The 22794-nt window shown below is 43.8% G+C and overlaps 2 protein-coding genes across 2 annotated transcripts; both read left to right on the top strand.

Moving 5' to 3' along the window:
* Positions 1-6229: 6229 nt before the first annotated feature.
* LOC121433394 (olfactory receptor 12-like) lies at positions 6230-7222 on the top strand. The gene has a single exon (XM_041631757.1). It carries the CDS (start codon positions 6230-6232, stop codon positions 7220-7222), a length of 993 nt encoding a protein of 330 aa, XP_041487691.1.
* Positions 7223-20734: 13512 nt separating this feature from the next.
* On the top strand, positions 20735-21706 carry LOC121433505 (olfactory receptor 12). The gene has a single exon (XM_041631959.1). It carries the CDS (start codon positions 20735-20737, stop codon positions 21704-21706), a length of 972 nt encoding a protein of 323 aa, XP_041487893.1.
* The last annotated feature ends 1088 nt before the right edge of the window (positions 21707-22794 follow it).

The raw sequence follows: 22794 nt of genomic DNA, 5'->3' as shown, positions 1-22794 counted from the left end.
GTCTGGACATGGAAAATCTAGGTAAACGAATAGAGACTAAAGAAACAAGCATAACCAGCAGAATACAAGAGATAGAAGAAAGACTCTCGGATTCTGAAGATACCATAGAGAAAATAAACACACTGATCAAAGAAAACAGCAAGTCCAACAAACTCTCATCACAAAACATTCAGGAAATATGGGACACAATAAAAAGACCAAACCTAAGAATAATAGGAGTAGAAGAAGGAGAAGAAGGGCAGCTCAATGGTCCAGAAAATCTATTTAATAAAATTATAGAAGAAAACTTTCCCAACCTAAGGAAAGATTTTCCTATGAAGGTGCAAGAAGCATACAGAACACCGAATAGGCTGGATCAAAAAAAAACATCCCCTCGCCATATAATTATCAAAACACAAAGCATACAGAATAAGGAAAGAATATTAAGAGCTGCAAAGGAAAAAGGCCAAATTACTTATAAAGGTAAACCTATCAGACTTACACCTGACTTCTCCATGGAAACCATGAAAGCCAGAAGGTCCTGGATAGATGTACTGCAGAAACTGAGAGACCATGGGTGCAAGCCCAGATTACTATACCCAGCCAAGCTTTCATTCACTATAAATGGAGAAAATAAAATTTTCCAGGATAAAAACAAATTTAAACAATACGCAGCCACAAATCCAGCCTTACAGAAAGTAATTGAAGGAAAATCACTAACCAAGGAGTCCAACAATGACCACAATAACTCAGACATCTAGAGACCCTTCACCAACACAAAACAAAGAAGGGAAACACACAAACTCTACGACTAAAAAAAAATGACTGGAGTTAACAACCACTGGTCATTAATATCACTTAATGTCAATGGACTCAACTCACCTATAAAAAGGCACAGGCTAAGAGATTGGATAAGAAAACAGGATCCAACATTCTGCTGTTTACAAGAAACACACCTCAACCACAAAGACAGGCACCTACTCAGAGTAAAGGGCTGGGAAAAGGCCTATCAAGCAAATGGACCTAAGAAACAGGCAGGTGTGGCCATACTAATCTCTAACAAAGTTGACTTTAAACTTAAATCAATCAGAAGAGATGGAGAGGGGCATTTTATACTCATAACAGGAACAGTTCATCAGGATGAAGTCTCAATCCTGAACATCTATGCCCCTAATATAAAAGCACCCACGTACATAAAAGAAACATTGCTAAAATTCAAGGCAGCCATCAAACCGCACACACTAATAGTAGGAGACTTCAACACTCCTCTCTCACCAATGGACAGGTCAATCAGACAGGAACCTAACAGAGAAATAAGAGAATTAGTGGAGGTAATGAATCAAATGGACTTAACAGACATCTATAGAACATTCCATCCAAATAGGAAAGAATATACCTTCTTCTCTGCAGCTCATGGAACCTTCTCGAAAATCGACCACATAGTCGGTAACAAAGCAAACATCCACAGTTACAAAAAAATATTAGTAACCACCTGTGTCTTATCAGATCACCATGGATTAAAGTTAGAATTCAACAATAATGCTACCCCCAGAAAGCATACAAAGTCATGGAAACTGAACAGTCAACTATTGAACCATAGCTGGATTAAGGAAGAAATAAAGAAAGAAATTAAAGTCTTCCTGGAATTCAATGAAAATAAAGAAACAACATACTCAAACTTATGGGACACTATGAAAGCAGTCCTAAGAGGAAAGTTCATAGCACTAAGTGCCCACTTAAAGAAAACAGAGAAAGCTCACATTGGAGACTTAACAGCCCACCTGAAAGCTCTAGAAAAAAAAGAAGCAGACTCACCTAGGAGGAGTAGAAGACTGGAAATAATCAAAATGAGGGCTGAAATCAACAAAATAGAAACACAGAAAACAATACAAAAAATCAATGAAACAAAAAGCTGGTTCCTGGAGAAAATCAACAAGATTGACAAACCACTATCCAAGCTAATCAAACGGCAGAGAGAGAATTTGCAAATTAATAAGATCAGAAATGAAAAGGGGGACATAACCACAGACACAGAGGAAATTCAGAGAATCATTAGATCTTACTACAAAAGCCTATATGCCACAAAATTGGAAAATGTAAAGGAAATGGATACCTTCTTAGGTAAATATCATATACCAAAGTTAAATCAGGACCTGGTGAACAATCTAAATAGACCTGTTAGTCGCGAAGAATTAGAAGAGGTTATCAAAAACCTCCCTACCAAAAAAAGCCCAGGACCAGATGGTTTCAATGCGGAATTCTACCAGATCTTCCAAGAAGATCTAATACCTATACTCCTTAATGTATTCCACAAGATAGAAACAGAAGGGTCATTACCAAACTCCTTTTATGAAGCCACAATTACTCTGATACCAAAACCACTCAAAGACTCAACCAGGAAAGAGAACTACAGGCCAATCTCACTCATGAATATCGACGCAAAAATCCTCAACAAAATACTGGCAAATCGAATCCAAGAACACATCCGAAAAATTATCCATTATGATCAAGTAGGCTTCATTCCTGAGATGCAGGGCTGGTTCAACATACGAAAATCTATCAATGTAATCCAGCATATAAATAAACTGAAAGAAAAAAACCATATGATCATTTCATTAGATGCTGAAAAAGCATTTGACAAAATTCAACATCCATTTATGTTAAAAGTCTTGGAGAGATTAGGGATACAAGGGTCATACCTAAATATAATAAAAGCTATATACAGCAAGCCGACAGCTAACATCAAATTAAACGGAGAGAAACTCAAAGCCATCCCACTTAACTCAGGAACACGACAAGGCTGTCCACTCTCCCCATACCTCTTCAATATAGTGCTTGAAGTTCTAGCAATAGCAATAAGACAACATAATGGAATCAAGGGGATTCGAATTGGAAAGGAAGAAGTTAAACTTTCGTTATTTGCAGATGATATGATAGTGTACATAAGCGACCCCAAAAACTCCACCAAAGAACTCCTACAGCTGATAAACAGCTTTAGTAATGTGGCAGGATACAAGATCAACTCCAAAAAATCAGTCGCCCTCTTATACACAAAGGATATGGAAGCAGAGAGGGAAATCAGAGAAGCTTCACCATTCACAATAGCCAAAAACAGCATAAAATATCTTGGGGTACATCTAACCAAGGAAGTGAAAGATCTATTTGACAAGAACTTTAAGGCATTGAAGAAAGAAATTGAAGAGGATACCAAAAAATGGATGGACCTCCCTTGCTCTTGGATTGGGAGGATCAACATAGTAAAAATGGCAATTCTACCAAAGGCTATTTATAGATTCAATGCAATCCCCATCAAGATCCCATCAAAATTCTTCACAGATCTGGAGAGGACAATAATCAACTTTATATGGAAAAACAAAAAACCCAGGATAGCCAAAACAATCCTATACAATAAAGGATCTTCTGGAGGCATTACCATCCCTGACTTCAAACTCTATTACAGAGCTACAGTAATGAAAACAGTGTGGTACTGGCATAAAAACAGAGAAGTCGACCAATGGAATCGTATAGAAGACCCGGATTTTATCCCACAAACCTATGAACACCTGATTTTCGATAAAGGAGCTAAAAGTATAAAATGGAAGAAAGAAAGCATCTTCAACAAATGGTGCTGGCACAACTGGATGTCATCTTGTAGAAGAATGAAAATAGACCCTTATCTATCACCGTGCACAAAACTCAAGTCCAAATGGATTAAAGACCTCAATATCAGCCCGAACACACTGAACCTGATAGAAGAGAAAGTGGGAAGTACCCTACAGGAGCTGGGCACAGGAGATCGCTTCCTATGTATAACCCCAGAAGCACAGACATTAAGGGCAACATTGAATAAATGGGACCTACTTAAACTGAGAAGCTTCTGTAAAGCAAAGGACATAGTCAATAAGACACAAAGGCAACCTACTGATTGGGAGATGATCTTCACCAACCCCACAACAGACAAAGGTCTGATCTCCAAAATATATAAAGAACTCAAGAAACTAGACTTTAAAATGCTAATTAACCCAATTAAAAAATGGGGCACTGAACTGAACAGAGAATTCTCAGCAGAGGAAGTTCAAATGGCCAAAAGACACTTAAAGTCGTGCTCAACTTCCTTAGCAATCAGGGAAATGCAAATCAAAACAACTTTGAGATATCATCTTACACCTGTCAGAATGGCTAAAGTCAAAAACACCAAGGATAACCTTTGCTGGAGAGGCTGTGGAGGAACGGGTACCCTCATCCATTGCTGGTGGGAATGCCATCTTGTGCAACCACTGTGGAAGTCAGTGTTTCGGTTTCTCAGGAAATTCGGGATCAACTTACCCCTGGACCCAGCAATACCACTCCTGGGAATATACCCAAGAGATGCTCTATCATATGACAAAAGCATTTGTTCAACTATGTTCATAGCAGTATTATTTGTAATAGCCAGAACCTGGAAACAACCTAGATGCCCTTCAATGGAAGAATGGATGAAGAAAGTATGGAATATATACACGCTAGAGTACTACGCTGCGGTAAAAAACAATGACTTCTCGAATTTTGCAGGCAAATGGATGGAAATAGAAAACACTATTCTGAGTGAGGTGTCCCAGACCCAAAAAGATGAACATGGGATGTACTCGCTCATAATTGGTTTCTAGCCATAAATTAGGGCCACGGAGTCTACAATAGGTGAACCTAAAGAAGCTAAGTAAGAAGGTGAACCCAAGGAAAAACATATAGTTATCCTCTTGGCTAAGGGAAGTAGACCCAATTGCCGGGTAGAAAATTAGGATCTTGGGGGTGGGGTGGGATGGGGGTAAGGGGAGATGGGGAGAGAAAAGGTAGAAGGGAAGGAGGGGGGACTTGGGGAATCAGGAGAATTGGGATAAAGGAAAGGTGGATAGGGGAGCACGGAACCACAATTCTTAGTTAAGGGAACCACTTTAGGGTGAGCAAGAGATTTGACCCTAGAGGGGCTCCCAAGTGCCCAACATGAGGTTCCCAGTTAGTTCCTTGGGTAGCTGAGGATTGGGAACCTGAAATGACCCTATCCGAGAGCAATACTGACGAATATCTTGCATATCATCATAGAACCTTCATCTGGTGATGGATGGAGACAGAGACAGAGACCCACACTGGAGCACTGGACTGAGCTCCCAAGGTCCCAATGAGGAGCAGAAGGAGGGAGAACATGAGCAAAGAAGTCGGGACCACGAGGCGTGCACCCACCCACTGAGACAGTGGAGCTGATCTACTGGGAGCTCACCAAGGCCAGCTGGACTGTGACCGAAAAAGCATGGGATAAAACCGGACTCTCTGAACATGGCGAACAATGAGGGCTGATGAGACGCCAAGGACAATGGCACGGGGTTTTGATCCTACTTAATGTGCTGGCTTTGTGGAAGCCTAGCCAGTTTGGATGTTCACCTTCCTAGATATGGACGGAGGGGGGAGGACCTAGGACTTACCACAGGGCAGGGAACCTGGACTGCTCTGTGGACTGGAGAGGGAGGGGGAGAGGAGTGGGGGGAGGCGTAGAAGGGTGGGAGGAGGGGGAGAAGGGTGGGAGGAGGGGGAGGGAAATGGGAAGCTGGGAGGAGGTGGAAACTTGTTTTTTGTTTATGTTTTTTTTCTTCTTTTCTTAATAAAAAAAATTATTAAAAAAAAAAAAGAAGAGTCTGATTGTCACTCTATGCCAGCATTTGGGCCACAGCTTCTGAGATTAGATCAGAGTCTTGTGAAGGACATAGACACAATCTGAAGATGGAAAGGGCAATTTCTTGCTGTGAAGCCACCCTACAAAGGACAGAATCGCCCACTCCAAATTTATTGGAGGGCACGTTGTCCTCATGAACATTTTTGAAATAGTGAGACTATTTCAAATATCTGTGGAATATTTAATGCGACTCTGGAGAGAGCTGCTTCAATGGTACTGCTCAGGGGTGTCCCTTGGTAGTGTGAGCACAGGAACCAGAGGAAGGCATAGGGATACTGAAAAATCTTTACAGTCACTAAGTCTGGAAGCCTCTTTATATTCTCAACGTATGAGCTCAGGCTTCCACACAGGGGGGCTCAGCACAACCTCATGAATCACATGGTCTCACCAGCTCATCTGAAAAGATATCAGAGCAGCTACTGAATTTTGCACAAGAGACAAGCATGTCACCAACTAGTACCTGCAGCCTGTGGAACATCCAATTGTACTAGTGAGATCTGCTCCCTTTCTCTGCCTCCCCCACTCTCTCTTCTGCTGTCCACACTCATGTCCAAACCAGTCCACAGAAATGGAAATCTATCAGCAGTGTCCTTGCAGGGGTTTGTGCTGGTGGGATTCGGAGGAAGTGCAGAGACCCAGGCCCTGCTCTTTGCTGTCTTCCTGCCTCTGTACATGCTGACCATCCTGGGCAACCTCACCATGATCACAGTCATCACCCTGGATACCGACCTGCACTCCCCCATGTACTTCTTCCTCAAGAACCTGTCCTTTGTCGACCTCTGCCTCTCTTCTGTTATTGTGCCCAATGCTCTGGCCAACATTTTTTCCTCTTCCAAGGTCATCAGCTTTGAGGGATGTGCCACACAGCTCTTCCTTTTCACCTTGTTGGGTGCCACCGAAGCTGTACTCTTAGCTGTGATGGCATATGACCGTTTCATGGCCATGTGCAGTCCTTTAAGATACTCTGTGAATATGTGCCCTACAACCTGTGCCCATTTGGTTCTGGGTACCTTCTGTGTTGGCTGCCTGAACGCCATTGTCCAGACAAGCCTCACATTCCAGCTGCCCTTCTGCAGCTCCAACCACATCGATTACTTCTTCTGTGATGTGCCCCCACTGATCAAGCTAGCCTGTGAAGACACGACTCTCAATGAACTTGTCATGTTTGGTATCTGTGGGTTCATCATTGTGTGTGCTGTTCTTGTGGTCATCATCTCTTATGGCTACATCACAGTGACCATCCTCAGAATGCAGTCAGGGTCAGGGCGGCACAAGATCTTCTCTACCTGTGGCTCCCATATGACAGCTGTATCCTTGTTTTATGGAACTGGTTTTGCTATATATGGCCAGCCAGGAGGTATGGCATCCATGGAGCAGGGCAAGTTGGTCTCCATCATCTACACCCTGGTGATCCCCATGCTCAACCCCCTCATCTACAGTCTGCGCAACAAGGATGTAAAGGATGCCCTGAGGAGGCTGGGACAGAGGCACAGTCTGGTGAAGAAGAGTGGCTGGTGTCAGCATCAGGGAATATGCTAGGGTCATAGAAGAAAAGGATCCTTGCGAGACAGAGTATTGTATGGTATTTATATCTACTTGTCCTGATTTCTTTGTCATCTTGTTTCTTACTTTTTTTGTTCATTGATGTATTCATCCAACCAAATATCCACTCATCCGTTTGCCATCTACCCTGTCTTCCATGAATATGTATTATTAGGCAGACATTTACAGAATGAGAATAAGGAAAATTCTTTGCCACCAAATGGTCCATAGTTGGAAGAATCCTGGATCTCTTTGATTTGACAGAAGGTAGAGCACTGAGAGGAACCAGGTTTAGGAACCATTGCCAACATCTCCTGGTGAAGCTACACAACTGTTGATTTCTCTATGACTCTTTCCATTTGTTTCATCACTAAACATAAAGTCAGTGTGGTGGGACCCTTCCCTCTGTATTGATTTCATATGAGGATGGGCTAAAAGCAAATCTCTGCAGACTTCCTCCTCTGTTTTACAATAGCCTCTACCTTCCTCTGCTCATGAAGCTGCCCTCCTCATGAGGTATCACAGTCTACTGCTAGAGTCATGAGGAACCTAAATGCAATTGACTCCCAGCACGTTCCTTACACCTACAGCTGGGGGTTATAGATGAAGCTGTAGGTTGATTCACAGTTTGAGAAACCATTAAAACCTAACCTGGGAGATGTAACAATATCAAGGTGTTAATTCATCCTCCGAGTAAGATTGAAGCCTTGGTGAACTACACTTTACAATAGCCTGCTGCCCTCTGCACATGTGGCTTGCCTGTGTCCCTCCCTGCCCTGTGTGTCTGATCTCATGTTCTTCCTTCCCTGGAGACCAGCAGGGGACAGGGGATCTGACCTCTAAGCAGGGCTTGCTCTTCCTCCCATTTTCTCTCTCTGAGCATCCTGCAGTTTTCCATCCTGTAGCCCTTGAGTTGAAGGCTTCAGGTCCCAACATCATGCCCTGACTTCATCCTTAGCTGGTCAATGTCTTCCTTTCTTTGAGCAGTTCTGGAACATTCTGTTCTGTGAATGGCGTGAATCTCAACTTCAGTGATCTTCTCTCCCCCACCCTCTCTTCCTCTGTTTATTCTGTTCTCCATCACAATATTCTTTTTACCATCCTATGAGGTTTCAGCATTGAAGGAGCAATGCATTTGGTGTCTTCCATGCCTATTTAATGTTAGAAAAGAACAGCTGACAGCGCCTTTGTGCTCACCCTTACTCAGGAGTAGTCTCATCTTCATCTTGTAGATGGAAGTGGTGCAAACAGTGAAGAATCAGCTCCCGGTCTCCCTATGAGGGCCTTCCTCCTTTGTCAGAAGTCAGCATGACATCAGGAGGGACACAGTCCCAACAGTAGAGAAGAAAACAATCTAGAAAACTAGTGCAGCAATAAGATGCTGTGGACGCCGCTGACCTAGTATCAGGGCTTTGATTTGCTCTGTGGTCATATAGGAGGCTTTCTGCTGCTGCTAGAAGAACACGTGGTGTTCTCTCACTAAAGGAGGAGGAGGGTCATGAGAAGGCAATGCCATCCAGGCACTCCTTCCCTCTCACTCTGGCTGCAAATGCAGAAGGTCCCCTCAGGGGTGGTGGATGTTGTACTGAGGAGGTGGCAGGCATTTTACACAGATGCTGGGAACTCAACCTAAGGTCTTATGCTTGCTGAGCCAGAATTTTATCCACCAAATAAATAAATAAATAAAACCCGAGTTTATTTTCTTCTTGCTGTGACATAGAGCACCTGACCAAACAACTCGGGTTTATTTTGGCTTATATGGGGAGGGGGGAGAGTATAGTCCATCAAGGCTGAGAAAGTGCAGCAGAGGAATGTGGGCAATGAATCGCACTACATCTGCAGTGGGAAAATAGAGAGCAAACAGAAAGACACCAGGGTGTACATCTCAAGGACGTTCCAGAGTGACCCACTTCCCCTAGAGAGGCTCCACACCTTTTGTTACAGAACCTTTGATGGTAATTCTAGCTGGGGACCAAGTAAGTGTTCAAACACATGAGCCTGCGTATTCACATTTAAAACTATGACAACCCTCTAAGGGACCCTCTGTTTCCACAAGCATGGGGTTCGGCAAATCTCACAAATCCTCACAACTTTGGACTCTGAGATAATGACATAAAATCTAAACATCATGAATTTCAGACTCTTTTGTCCTTCTTGTGAAATCTCACTGCAGGATTTTTTTTTTTTTTACCATAGTACAAAGTTCCATTTTTAAGCTGAGTTTCTCTACTTCCTGATTTTATTGATACTAAACTATGTTATAGGAAAAGAGCAATTCCTATTTTTCACCATCTGCCTTTAAAGTGTCCGCCATTGTAGAAGAACAGACTCGTAGCGAGTTTCTAGAAAGGAATGTTTGATTATACAGAGCTTTGCCTTGTCCCAGTGTTTGCTTTACATATCTAAAGAACTAGGGAAGAAAAAAAGAAAATATTCAAAAGAATCATGAGACCATTCCAAAGCCCCTTATTTCCTACCTGCATGGCACTAGCCTGTCTTACACTGCCATCTCCTGGGCTCTGGGTGTTTTCCCAATCAGGTGACTAATTTTCCTCAGCTGTGCTGGATACGCCACACACAAGACCACATCCAATTCCCTGATTGTAGTTGTTAGAGGCATTATCAGCTGCACATGGAGCCGAGCTCTTAGTCTCGTGTAATGCGAATCTGTGGAGTCTAAGCTCATTGCTTATGAGAACGAAATGAAACATGAGAGTGGCGAACTTCCTGCTGATGTCAAAAGAATAATTTAAGAGAGTAAACCTTAAAAAAGAAAGACAGTAAATATTGTGAGTTATTGTTTGATGTTATGACCAAGAAGAGAAACTTCCTGTAGCTGTTTCTTCCTTAATGCCAGGGCCATACCCAAAGAGGAGTGTGCCTTCCTATGGTTGTGGTCCCTTCCAGAGGAGGTGCTCTAACTTCATCCCACAGATGGAACCAATAGGAAAATGGCTCTGAATACAAAGGACTTTTCCTTCCTGCGCTGCACCCACAGAGGATGACAAGGCAACCAGTTAAGGTGCCGTGGTGACCTTCCACAAAACCCCATTCAGTTAGGACCCAGAAATAGTAGCAAGAATGGGAGTCTGAGAAGGGAAAGCTTGTGGCTGCAATTGTAAAGCTACGAGGTGGGCATAATGGGGCATGCCTGTAATCCCAGTGTTAAGGAGCAGGAGGCAGGTGGATCTCTGTGAGTTTGAGACTAGCCTGGTCAACATAGTGAGTTCCAAGACAGCCAGAGCTATAGTGAGACCCTTTCTCCAAAAATAGGAAAAGGAGGAAGGAAGTAAAGAAGGAAGACAGGAAAGAAGGAAGGAAGGAAGGAAAAATTCACACTCAGTGGAGTGTTTGTTCTGAATGTAGGAGTTGAAAGTGTGTGTTTAAACGCAGGAGTTGAGAGGCACACTTAGTGGTTAATTACAGCGGTGTGTGATGTGAGGCCTTTGAAGGCATGGTACTCAAAGAACATAACCCGTGGGTGAGAGAAAAAATTAGGCAGTGTTTAAAGATGAAGTAAATCTGTGAGCTGATTTGCTTTTTTCTCTAAAGAATTTCCTTTTGTAAATGAGATGGTAAAGCTACAGTCACCCTGATTCCAAAACCACACAAAGACCCAACCAAGAAAGAGAATTACAGACCAATCTCACTCATCAACATTGATGCAAAAATTCTCAATAAAATACTGTCAAACAGAATCCAAGAACACATTTTAAAAATTATCCATTACGATCAAGTAGGCTACATCCTGAGATAGAGGGCTGGTTCGACATACAAAAATCTATCAATGTAATCCATCATATAAATAAACTGAAAGAAAAAAAACATATGATCATTTCATTAAATGCGGAAAAAGCATTTGACAAAATTCAACACTCCTTTATGATAAAGGTTTTGGAGAGGTTAAAGATACAAGGATTATACCTAAATATAATAAAAGCAATATACAGCAAGCCAACAGCTAATATCAAATTAAATTGAGAGAAACTCAAAGCCATTCCACTAAATTCAGGAACAAGACAAGGCTGTCCACTCCCACCATATCTCTTCAACATAGTTCTTGAAGTTCTTGAAAAAAATCAGTAGCCCTCCTATACACAAAGGATAGAGAAGCAGAGAGGGAAATCAGAGAAACGTCACCTTTTACAATAGCAATAAGACAACATCAGGAGATCAAGGTGATTAGAATCGGAAAGGAAGAAGTCAAACTTTGGTTATTTGTAGATGATATGATAGTGTACATTAGTAACCCCCAAACCTCTACCAAAGACTCCTACAGCTGATAAATAACTTCAGTGAAGTGGCAGGCTACAAGATCAACTAAAAAAAAATCAGTAGCCCTCCTATACACAAAGGATAGAGAAGCAGAGAGGGAAATCAGAGAAACGTCACCTTTTACAATAGCCACAAATAGCATAAAGTATCTTGGGGTAACTCTAACCAAGGAAGTGAAAGATCTATTTGACAAGAACTTTAAGGCATTGAAGAAAGAAATTGAAGAGGACACCAGAAAATGGAAGAATCTCCCATGCTCTTGGATGGGTAGAATCAACATAGTAAAAATGGCAATTCTACCAAAGACAATCTATAAATTCAATGCAATCCCCATCAAAATCCCAAAAAATTCTTCACAGACCTTGAGAGAACAATAATCAACTTTATATGGAAAAACAAAAAACCAAGGATAGCCAAAACAATTCTATACAATAAAGGAACTTCTGGAAGCATTACCATCCCTGACTTCAAACTCTATTACAGAGCTACAGTAATGAAAACAGCTTGGTATTGGCATAAAAACAGAGAAGTTGACCAATGGAATCGAATAGAAGACCTGGATATTAACCCACAAACCTATAAACACTTGATTTTCAACAGAGGAGCTAAAAGTATACAATGGAAGAAAGAAAGCATCTTCAACAAATGGTGCTGGCATAACTAGATGTCAACCTGTAGAAGAATGAAAATAGATCCATATCTATCACCATGCACAAACTCAAGTCCAAATGGATTAAAGACCTCAATATTAATCTGAACACACTGAACCTGATAGAAGAGAAAGTGTGAAGTAGTCTACAACACATGGGCACAGGACCACTTCCTACATATAACTCCAGTAGCACAGACAATAAAGGCAACATTGAATAAATGGGACCTCCTAAAACTGAGAAGCTTTAGGACTGTAAAGCAAAGGACACTGTCATTAAGACCAAAAGGCAACCTACTGATTGGGAGAAGATCATCACCAACCCCACATCAGACAAAGATCTGATCTCCAAAATATTTAAAGAACTCAAGAAACTAGACTATAAAATGCTAATCAACCCAATTATAAAATGGGGCACTGAACTGAACAGAGAATTCTCAACGGAAGAAGTTCAAATGGCCAAAAGACACATTAACCTCCTTAGTGATCAGGGAAATGCAAATCAAAACAACTTTGAGACACCATCTTACACCTATCAGAATGGCTAATATCAAAAACACAAATGATAGCCTTTGCTGGAGAGGATGTGGAGTAAGGGGAACACTCATCCATTGATGGTGGGAATGCAAACTTGTGCAACCACTTTGGAAATCAGTGTGGCTGTTTCTCAGCAAATTTGGCATCAACCTGCCCCAGGATCCAGCAATACCACTCTTGGGAATATACCCAAGAGATGCCCTATTATACTACAAAAGCATTTGTTCAACTATGTTCATAGCAGCATTATTTGTAATGGCCATAACCTGGAAACAACCTAGATGTCCCTCAATGGACGAATGGATAAAGAAAGTGTGGAATATATATACATTAGAGTACTACTCAGCAGTAAAAAACAATGACATCTTGAATTTTGCATGCAAATGGATGGAAATAGAAAACACTATCCTTGGTGAGGTAACCCAGACCCAAAAAGATGAATATGGTATGTACTCACTCATTAGTAAATTTTAGCCATAAATAAAGGACATTGAGCCTATATTTCGTGATCCTCGAGAAGCTAAATAAGGTGAACCCAAAAAAAAACATATAGTTATCCTCCTGGATATTGGAAGTAGTTAAGATTGCCAGGCAAAAATTGGGAACTTGGGGGTAGGGGTGCGGTGGTGGTAAGAGGAGAGGGGGAGAGAAAAGTGAGAAGGGGAGGATGAGGAGAGCTAGGGGGAATGGGATGGTTGGGATGGAGGAAGGGCAGATATGGGAGCAGAGAAGTAGATATCTTAATTAAGGGAGCCATTTTAGGGTTGGCAAGAGACTTGACTCTAGAGGGGTTCCCAGGTGTCCAAGGAGATGTCCCCAGCTTGTTCTTTGGGCAACTGAGGAGAGGGTGCCTGAACTGATCCTATCTTATAGCCACACTGATGAATATCTTGCATATCACCATAGAACCTTCATCTGGAGATGAATGGAGATAGAGACAGAGACCCACATTGGAGTACTGGACTGAGCTCCCCCAAGGTCCAAATGAGGAGCAGAAGGAGGGAGAACATGAGCAAGGAAGTCAGGACTGCAAGTGGTGTGCCCACCCACTGAGATGGTGGGGTTGATCTAATGGGAACCCACCAAGGCCAGTTGGACTGGGACTGATGGAGCATATGATCAAACTGGACTCTCTGAATGTGGCTGACAATGAGGGCTGACTGAGAAGCCAAGGTCAATGGCACTGGGTTTTGATTCTACTGCATGTACTGGCTTTGTGGGAGTCTAGCTGGTTTGGATGCTCACCTTCCTAGACCTGGATGGAGGGGGGAGGACCTTGGACTTCCCACAGGGCAGGGAACACAGACTGCTCTTTGGACTGGAGAGGGTGGGAGAGGGGAAGAGGGGGGAAGGCGATGGAAATGGGAGGAGGAGAGGAGGTGGAAGTTTTTAATAAAAAAAAAAGAAAACCAAACTCATACATTAAAAAAAAATTCCTTTTGTAATTGATATGGTAAAGCGGCTAATGGGGTACACCGCTCAGGTTTGGGGATAAGAATGCCATGCTGATACAGTTAAAATAAATGATCATAAAGATGTGAGATGGGTATTGGCTGTAAGCAAGGTTTATTGGTCGGTCGCATCATAATCAGTTGGCTTTGAACACATTCTCCACCGTTCTGTGCTTACGGGCATAGGCCACCTTGCGCAGCCTGATACTTTGCCTCAATCCACACTTTAACTCTATTTACTTGATTATGGAGCCAAATTAAAGTGACTCCCAATGGGTGAAAAACAGACAATTTTAGCATGAGTGAAGCCACAACTCCGGAAGAGTCAAAAACATAGTCTTGCTCTTGAATTCTTGCCGACACAAAAGTACTGGCCACTAGAGGGCAATAAGAGCCAAGTTGCTGTTTTTGAAGCTGTCTCTAAAGAGCTAGATCAGTGGCATAGGCACAAAACATGTCAGATATCCGTCATATCAAATTTTTACATTTCGATTCATAACAGTAGCAAAATTTCAGTTATTAAGTATCAACGAAAATAATTTTATGGTTGGGGTCACCACAATGTGAGGACCTGTATTAAAGGGTCGCAGCTTTAGGAAGGCTAAGGACCACAGAGCTAGATGGAGCCAAAATTTCTCTGGCAATTCCCATATAAATATACATGTGAGGACATGGTGGCCAATGATTAAATGTCTATTCTCTTCTTAGGCCCAAAGACAAGACCAAGGTGGTTTCTCAGAGAGCAGTAGTTATCTGCACAGCCAAGACTGACTGCACAGAAGCCCTATAATTGTCATCATTTTAGAAACCTCATTGAATTAATGAAGCTGGGCGGTGCTGCCAGTGGCCCTTTCCATACAGAAGAAGACAGCCATGTACAATTCCCCTGAGAGAAGAGCCCATGCCTCCCACAACACAGTCAGGTCAACAATGCCCATATGGTGACGATAAACAACTGGATTCCAACCAGGCCTCTAGGTTTAGCTGACAGGGTACACAAGATGGAGGAGTATAACAGCGTTAATGGAATGACCCTATCAATTTCAGCATGTGGGAAATCCTACGCATCTCTGTTAAAAATAAATGGGCCAACATTGTTCTTTATAAACAATAGCAACAAAACAAAGTGATTGGGAAGCCCTGCATGTGTAGAAGGCACCGGAGACCTGTGAGAACTTTTTCTTTAGCTTATTTGAATAGCTGCACAAGAATCACATTATATAATGGGGTTGTTGCTCATGTGGATGCTGAAAGATACTTGATGACATTGGGGATTATTTTTCTTTAGGGAATGCAAATGCTACTACTGGGTACTTTTCTAAAAATAAATGCCTTACACTATGGAGATGTGAAGAAAATACATGGGAAAGAAATTATATGATGTTTGAGACTTGTTTTAAAATAATGCAAGGTTCTGGGTGCTGGAGGAGAAGGGATTCCATACTACTTGCCCAAGCTGACCTAGTTGGTTGCTATTGAAGGGGAGTGAGTGGTAGTCGAAGCTCACTATGCTCTTCTGATTCTGTGAATATTTTAAATTTCCACAATCATAGCTGTCAGAATGTCTCTTTTTTTTTCTGTGGAGGCAGGGCCTCACTGTGTAACCCAGGCTGATGTTAAGCTCACTGTCCTCCTGCCTCTATTCTATGGGCGGAGATTTGGGGTCCCCTTTGGGGCTCACACCCACACACTTTGTTTTGGATGCTCTCCATTTTTTCCCTTCCACTCCTAAACTGCTCTCTAACCAGCCAGCTCTCTATCCTTCCTCAACTCTCATCTCCTCTCATGGTCACCTCTTCTCTGTAGGGCCACAGGCTTGCTGTGATGGATGCTGTGGACTGGGAGTCATAGAGTAAGATCTGGGCCACTCATTCACTTCTTTCTTTCTTTCTTTCTTTCTTTCTTGTCAATTATAAAAAAACATTGTAAGATATTAAAATGTTAGGAGATTGACTATAAAATGCAATTTATAAATTTGCTTACAATATTGGTATTTTAGTTTGCTCTGGTGCTGTGATAAATACTGACCAAAACCAACCTTGGCAGGAGTGTTTTGGTTTGCTTTCTATTGCTCTGATAGAGATCATAACCAAAGGCCACTTGGGGAGGAAAGCATTTATTTGGCTTACATATCCTGAGCCACAGTCTATCGAGGGAAGCCTAGGGAAGCAGTGAAATCAGATCCCAACTCAGAAGCAAACATGGGGAGCAAATCTCGACTGCAGCTTGACAAGAACTCACCGGTCACTTGGGTCTCAACCTTCCTAGTGTTGTGACCCTTTAATACTGATCCTCATGGTGTGGTGACCCCCAACCATAAGATTATTTTATCACTACTTCATAACTGTAATTTTGCTACTGTTGAGAATCATAATGTAAATACTTGATATTCAGGATTCTGATATGTTACCCTTGTGAAAGGGTCATTTAACCCTTGTGAGGTTGAGAAACTCTAGTCTAGAATGACCTTCAGGATGGCTGCCCCAGCCTAAGAAGACTGCTTAAATATGAACTTCATTCACTGAACTAGAATTGAAACTGTATGACCAGGGATGCTCTTGGGGATTTCTCAAAGACTATGACCTAATGGACCAGTAGGGTCCCAGTAGGAAGAAAGTACGTATCCTTGTACAGAGTGCTGTTTGGAATTATAGTCCTATAGAAGCTGTGTTGTAGTCCAAGATGCAAACTTAATTTGGCCCAGAGAGTCATTAGCAAAAATATGTTAGCTCCACTCCAGGTCAGGAGGGATAGTGCAGACCTGACTCTCAGAAGAAGACCTGGAGAGGTAAACTTTCAACACCCTCCACACAAAAGAAGTTTACTCTTGTGGTTAAAACAACAAAAGGAGGAAGCAAATTGGTGTCCTCTACCTACGTTCCTAGTAGCACTGAGGGGAGTCAAGTAAGGCCTTGGAAGGAGTGGGATGACGGATGTTGCAGGCCAGGCTCCTCACACATCCTCCTCACATCAACATAGCCATGGGAAACAAGCAGAGGCAAGGGCTGTGCCATGAGGCCATATCATCTCTTCGCGGAAGTGAGTGCTCTCATGAGGTACACGGGGCTCAGGGTCCATCTGAATTGTTTCAGCTGGGGTCTTCAAGCGTCCTGCCAACCCACCAGAAAGAGTAGCAATGAGGTGTGATGGTTGAAGAAATGCCATTTTTTGCCAGGCATCCATCTAGGTAGCCACTATTTGTCTCTGATACTAGTCCCCGGAAGTTAACTTCTCGGTAACCTTGACTCAGTGACCCACACCCAAAAATATACAGCCAAGACCATCCACTTGTGCTATAAATAATGGCTTTTTGGCTTCTGTAACTTCCTTACATAGATACCCAAACTTATTTTGGGTCACTTAATCTCACAGAACAAACCAATTTTTGCTTGCTCGCTGTGGTAATTTGAATGTCATTTGGTCCCCATAATTTCATAGGGAGTGTAGCTATTAGGAGGTATGGCTTCGTGAGAGTGGGTATGGCTTTGTTGGAGGAAATGTGTCACTGTGGGGGTGGACTTTGAGGTGTCCTATGCTCAGGATACTGCCCAGTGTCTCAGTCAACTTCCTGTTGCTGGCAAGATGTAGGACTCTCAGTTTTAGCACCATGCCTGCCTGCATGCCACTGTATTCCCCACCATGAAGATAATGGACTGACTCTCTGAAACTGTAAGCTAGCCACTCTCAATTAAATGTTTTCTTTTATAAGAGCTGACATGGAGCAGTCAGGGTTCCCTGCCCTGTGGAAAGTCCAATGTCCTCCCCCCTCTATCCAGGTCTAGGAAGGTGAGGATCCAGACAGACTAGGTTCCCACAAAGCCAGTACATGGAGTAGAATCAAAACCCAGTGCCATTGTCCTTGGCTTCTCAATCAGCCCTCCATGTCAGCCATGTTCAGAGAGTCTGGTTTGATCACATGCTCCATCAGTTCCAGTCCAGCTGGCCTTGGTGAGTTCCCATTAGATTGGCCTCACCATCACAGTGTTTGGGCACACCCCTCACGGCCCTGACTTCCTTGCTCATGTTCTGCCTCCTTCTGCTCCTCATTTGGACCTTGGGAGCTCAGTCCAGTGCTCCAATGTGGGTCTCTGGAGAGTGAGGGGCAGTGGGGGGAGGGGGAGGGAAATGGGAGGAGGTGAAAATTTGTAATAATAATAATAATAATAATAAATAAAAAATAAACAATATAGTTATAGAACCAAAAAAAGGAGCTGCCATGGTCATGGTGTCTCTTCAAGGCAATAAAAACCTTAACTAAGATACTCGCAGAGATATTGAACATCTTCTTGAAGTTATTCTCTTTAAAAATCCTTCCCTGGCTCCCCCTTCTCACAGCAATCTTGAATTTGGCTCAAAGATTGTTCCTCCTGCTAGCAGCTAATCGATACATCTTTTAATTATAATTGGATTGAGTCCATGTCCTCTTCCCAGGAGTCACAAACTCCATAACAGAGGCAGAGATGTGCTTCAGGCATGCTGCAGCTCCAAGATATTAGAATCCCAGCTGCCAGAGGCCAGCGCTTCCCTAATTGGTCACTGGAGGCTACAAGTCCCTACTCTACCAGGTGCAGAGAATACTCTCAAGCAGAGTGACCCTAAGGGCAGGCACCTCCACACACTGTCCAGCTAATGGGGACAAGACCAGAGGAAGGACCTGCATCCCTCTTCTGAAGACCTGCAGCTAGTGTAGCCAGAACCTGGGCACCTAAAGTCTTGCAGGGACCCTGGTGCCCACCTGTGCCCATGCTTACTCAACTGCACTACCCAGAGCCATAACTGATCTAAAGGAGGGACAGAAACAACTGGTGTCCACTCATCCATGTTCAACGGAGACCAGGCTCAGCAGCACTGGGGCACTGAGAGCACAGACGTTGACTGTGTGATCTTGGGGTAGACCTGACTCTCACCTAGGAAAGGTAAGTTCAATACATCACCTGTGAGGAGTAGGAAATCATGAAGGATGGCCTGAGCACATAGTGTGCACTCGGGGCCTGCCTCAGTAAGCTGTCCTGTCCTGATCATCCCTGGCCTTTGTACAGGTTCAGTGTGGGGGGCAGGGAGACTCTACCTCTATTCAGTTCTGCAGACAGATAGGAAGAAGCCCTGCATCTAACCACATAGGAGACAGTGATGCTGCTGACTCTGTAAGGCAGGGCCAAGGGGTACAGAAGCCGTCTCTTCGTAGACAGTGGCAGTCAGCTCTCTCACAATGGAGCAGCATCCTCCACCCTTGGCTAGCTGCCATTTCCGCTGCCACTGCGGATACCCTGCATCCTTGGCAAGCTGGAGAGGCCATGCTTGCCCTTCCTTTAGTTGGAAACAAGGGAAAGGCTTGACATTAACATTTCCTGGCATTTCACACTCACTGTGAAGGAAAGTGTGATCCGGCAGTGGGAGGCATGGGGGAATTGCTGAGAGTGTGAATGCCAAGTCAATACATTTATTTATACCTTTGAACTGGCAGTGAGATAGTCATGGTTGAGATAACAGTGCATGGGTGTCTCAATCAGATTCCTCCACCCCACCCCAGCCCATGTACACACAATGGAGGGAAATAATAGGGGCACTAATGGGCTCACCCAGCCCAGATCTCTAAGCCATCTGAGCCACCCCAGGGTAATGGAGCCTCTTGCATCTCTTGGGAGCAAACAGAAAAGTGACAGCTAGCTTCACATAGGACACTCCTGTGTTGTCAGCTCTCTGATCACTATGAATAAGAGAAAATAATTATGAATGGCCAGAGGCCAGTTTTGTCTAGTTTTCAAGAGCAAAGAATAAAATCTTAGAAAGCCCCAAAGCTGATGTGAAGCAGAGAGAAGAGCTACCAGGGAGATAAGGTTTGAAGCCGAAGCCATCACATGTCGCAAATACGTTTGAGCCCCAGTCTTAGTTTTTCAGTACATGGTTCTGGGCTGCAACCTCACCACAATCTCCGACATCTATACATTAGCCGGAATTCCTGACAATCAATCAGGCGGTTTTTTCATGCTGATTGTCACTCTGTATCAGGCTTGGTGTCAGAGCTACTGAGGTATGGCCAGCATTCTGTAAGCCACAAAGACACACAGCTTCAATGTAGGGATGACTAACCCCTGCTCTGAGTTCAGCCTACAGATGGAAGAGTCAACCAGCACAAGGCTTGAAGGGCAGGAGACCCTCATAAACATTCTCTCATCAGTAAGAAGAAGTGTGGGAAATGTAGCGTGGGTCTTGATAACTGAGTGTCCCAAAAGCTCTTCTCAGAAGCATCCTCTTCCACAGAGAATGAGCAAATGAACAACTCAGATGCAACACAGGGATGATAAAAGGCTGTCTGCACTCTGAGGGTCCCTGGGATCTAGAGCCTCTTCGGATCCCTAGAGCATAGCTCAGTCCCATTCACAGAGAGGGTTTGGCACAAATTAAACAAACTGAAAGAAATGTTTCCTTGCAGGTGGCACCAGCCCATCTGGTAGGAGATCAGAAAAGCTAGTGAACTGTCCATGGTAAACAGCATGTCACCAACAGGTTCCAGCAGCCTATGGGACACCCGACTTGACCAGTGAGAGCTGCTCCCTCTTGCCATCTCCATCTGCCTCTCTGCATCTGTCCCCACCCATGGCCACAGCAGCCCACAGAAATGGGAGTCTCTCGGCAGTGTCTTTGCGCGTGTTTGTGCTGGTGGGATTTGGGGGAGGTGCAGAGACCCAGGCCCTGCTCTTTGCTGTCTTCCTGGCCCTGTACTTGGTGACCGTCCTGGGCAACCTCACCATGATCGTGGTCATCACTCTGGATGCCCACCTGCACTCCCCCATGTACTTCTTCCTCAAGAACCTGTCCTTTGTTGACCTCTGCCTCTCTTCTGTTATTGCCCCTAAAGCCATGACCATCTTCCTTTCCTCCTCTAAGGTCATCAGCTTTGAGGGATGCGCCACTCAGTTCTTCTTTTTCTCCTTGTTGGCTACCACTGAGACTTTTCTCTTAGCTGTGATGGCCTATGACCGTTTCATGGCCATCTGCAGTCCCCTGAGGTACCCTGTGACCATGTGCCCTATGACCTGTGCCCGTCTGGTTCTGGGTACCTTCTGTGTGGGCTGCCTGAACTCCATTGTGCAGACCAGCCTCACGTTCCAGCTGCCCTTCTGCAGCTCCAACCGTATTGACTACTTCTACTGTGACGTGCCCCCACTGCTCCAGCTGGCCTGCGGCAGCACAGCCCTCAATGAGCTCCTGCTCTTTGGCCTCTGTGGGTTCATCATTGTGAGCACTACCTTAGCTGTGCTGGTTTCCTATGGCTACATCACCGTGACCATCCTCAGGATGCGCTCAGGATCTGGGAGGCACAAAGTCTTCTCCACCTGTGGCTCTCATCTGACAGCCGTGTCTTTGTTTTATGGCACCCTTTTTGTCATGTACGCACAGCCAGGAGCAGTGACATCCATGGCACAGGGCAAAGTGGTCTCCATCTTCTACACCCTCGTCATCCCCATGCTCAACCCCCTCATCTACAGTCTACGTAACAAGGATGTGAAGGATGCCCTGTGGCGGCTGGGACACAGACACAACCTTGTGAAGAAGGGTGGACAGTGAAGGGCTATCCTGAAGCCAGAGGGAAGGGATCTGTGGGGATCACCGAGCACTGAAAACCACCACCTTCCTTCAAATGGAAATGGGCATGTGTAAAATCATTTACCCATCGGCATTCCAGTCTTCCTTTAGACTATTTCATGGGCACAGCATTGACCTACTGTGAGCTATAAAACTCTGCATGCAGAACCCTAAAGGTTGAAAAGAGTGGGGTTTCCAATCACAAGAAGACCTACTAAGAACGTCAACCATCCCTAAGTCAAAGCGGGTCTGACTCCTCTACCCACTGCTTCTCGGCTTCTCTGGGACACGTACTGGCTTCCTCTATAGGAGAAGTTATGCATTTTTATCTTGATTGAGTTTATCAGTAAACAAAATGTTTCTATCCAGTTAACCCTCCAACACAATGCCTACTCTGGTGGCCATTTGTGACAGGTAACTCAAACTGCCTCTCCTCCTCTACCATGTTTTCCACACAACTGCCAGGAGCTCTCTCAAAACAACAGCTGAGTCAATGGCCAAGGCACTCTGGCTAGTGAGGCTGGTGTCAACAACAAATAGGTCTACTAGGGCTGTCCCAGAACTAACAAATGATTCCTCTTTTAAGAACGATCCCAGCCAGGTCTGGAGAGACGGCTCAATGGTTAAGAACACTTGCCACTCTTTCAGAGTACCTGGGTTCAGTTCCCAGAACCCTAGCTCCAGGATGTCTGACCTCAGGCCTCTTTGGCACACACACTCACGTGCACATACCCATGTACACGCATACATGCACATAATTAAAAATAACAAAAAATTATTTTAAAGAAGGATCCAAGCTAGAAGTCCGTGGGTTTGGAGGTGCTTCCTCTTAAGGTAGAACCTTCATCAGATTCCCACTCACAACTCTCAGAGATGAATCCCCAGACAGAGCACCCAGCTTCTTAGAAGAGTTGTGTGAGGACGTGTAGACATCCACCTCATATGGAAATGCACTTTAAACAATATAGATATAGATAGATAGATAGATAGATAGATAGATAGATAGATAGATACGTACGTACGTACGTACGTACGTACATACATAAATATAGACTTGCAGTATACAAGAA

This window comes from Microtus oregoni, unplaced genomic scaffold (assembly GCF_018167655.1).
Source record: "Microtus oregoni isolate MIOR12 unplaced genomic scaffold, Mior012 000038F_ref0000394, whole genome shotgun sequence".
Classification (NCBI taxonomy): domain Eukaryota; kingdom Metazoa; phylum Chordata; class Mammalia; order Rodentia; family Cricetidae; genus Microtus; species Microtus oregoni.
The sequence above is the reverse complement of the archived record's forward strand: the minus strand, read 5'-3'. Positions and strand labels throughout refer to the sequence as shown.

Coding starts and splice junctions, on each gene's coding strand:
- LOC121433505 (XM_041631959.1), top strand. CDS start 20,735: ATGGCCACAGCAGCCCACAGAAATGGGAGTCTCTCGGCAGTGTCTTTG.
- LOC121433394 (XM_041631757.1), top strand. CDS start 6,230: ATGTCCAAACCAGTCCACAGAAATGGAAATCTATCAGCAGTGTCCTTG.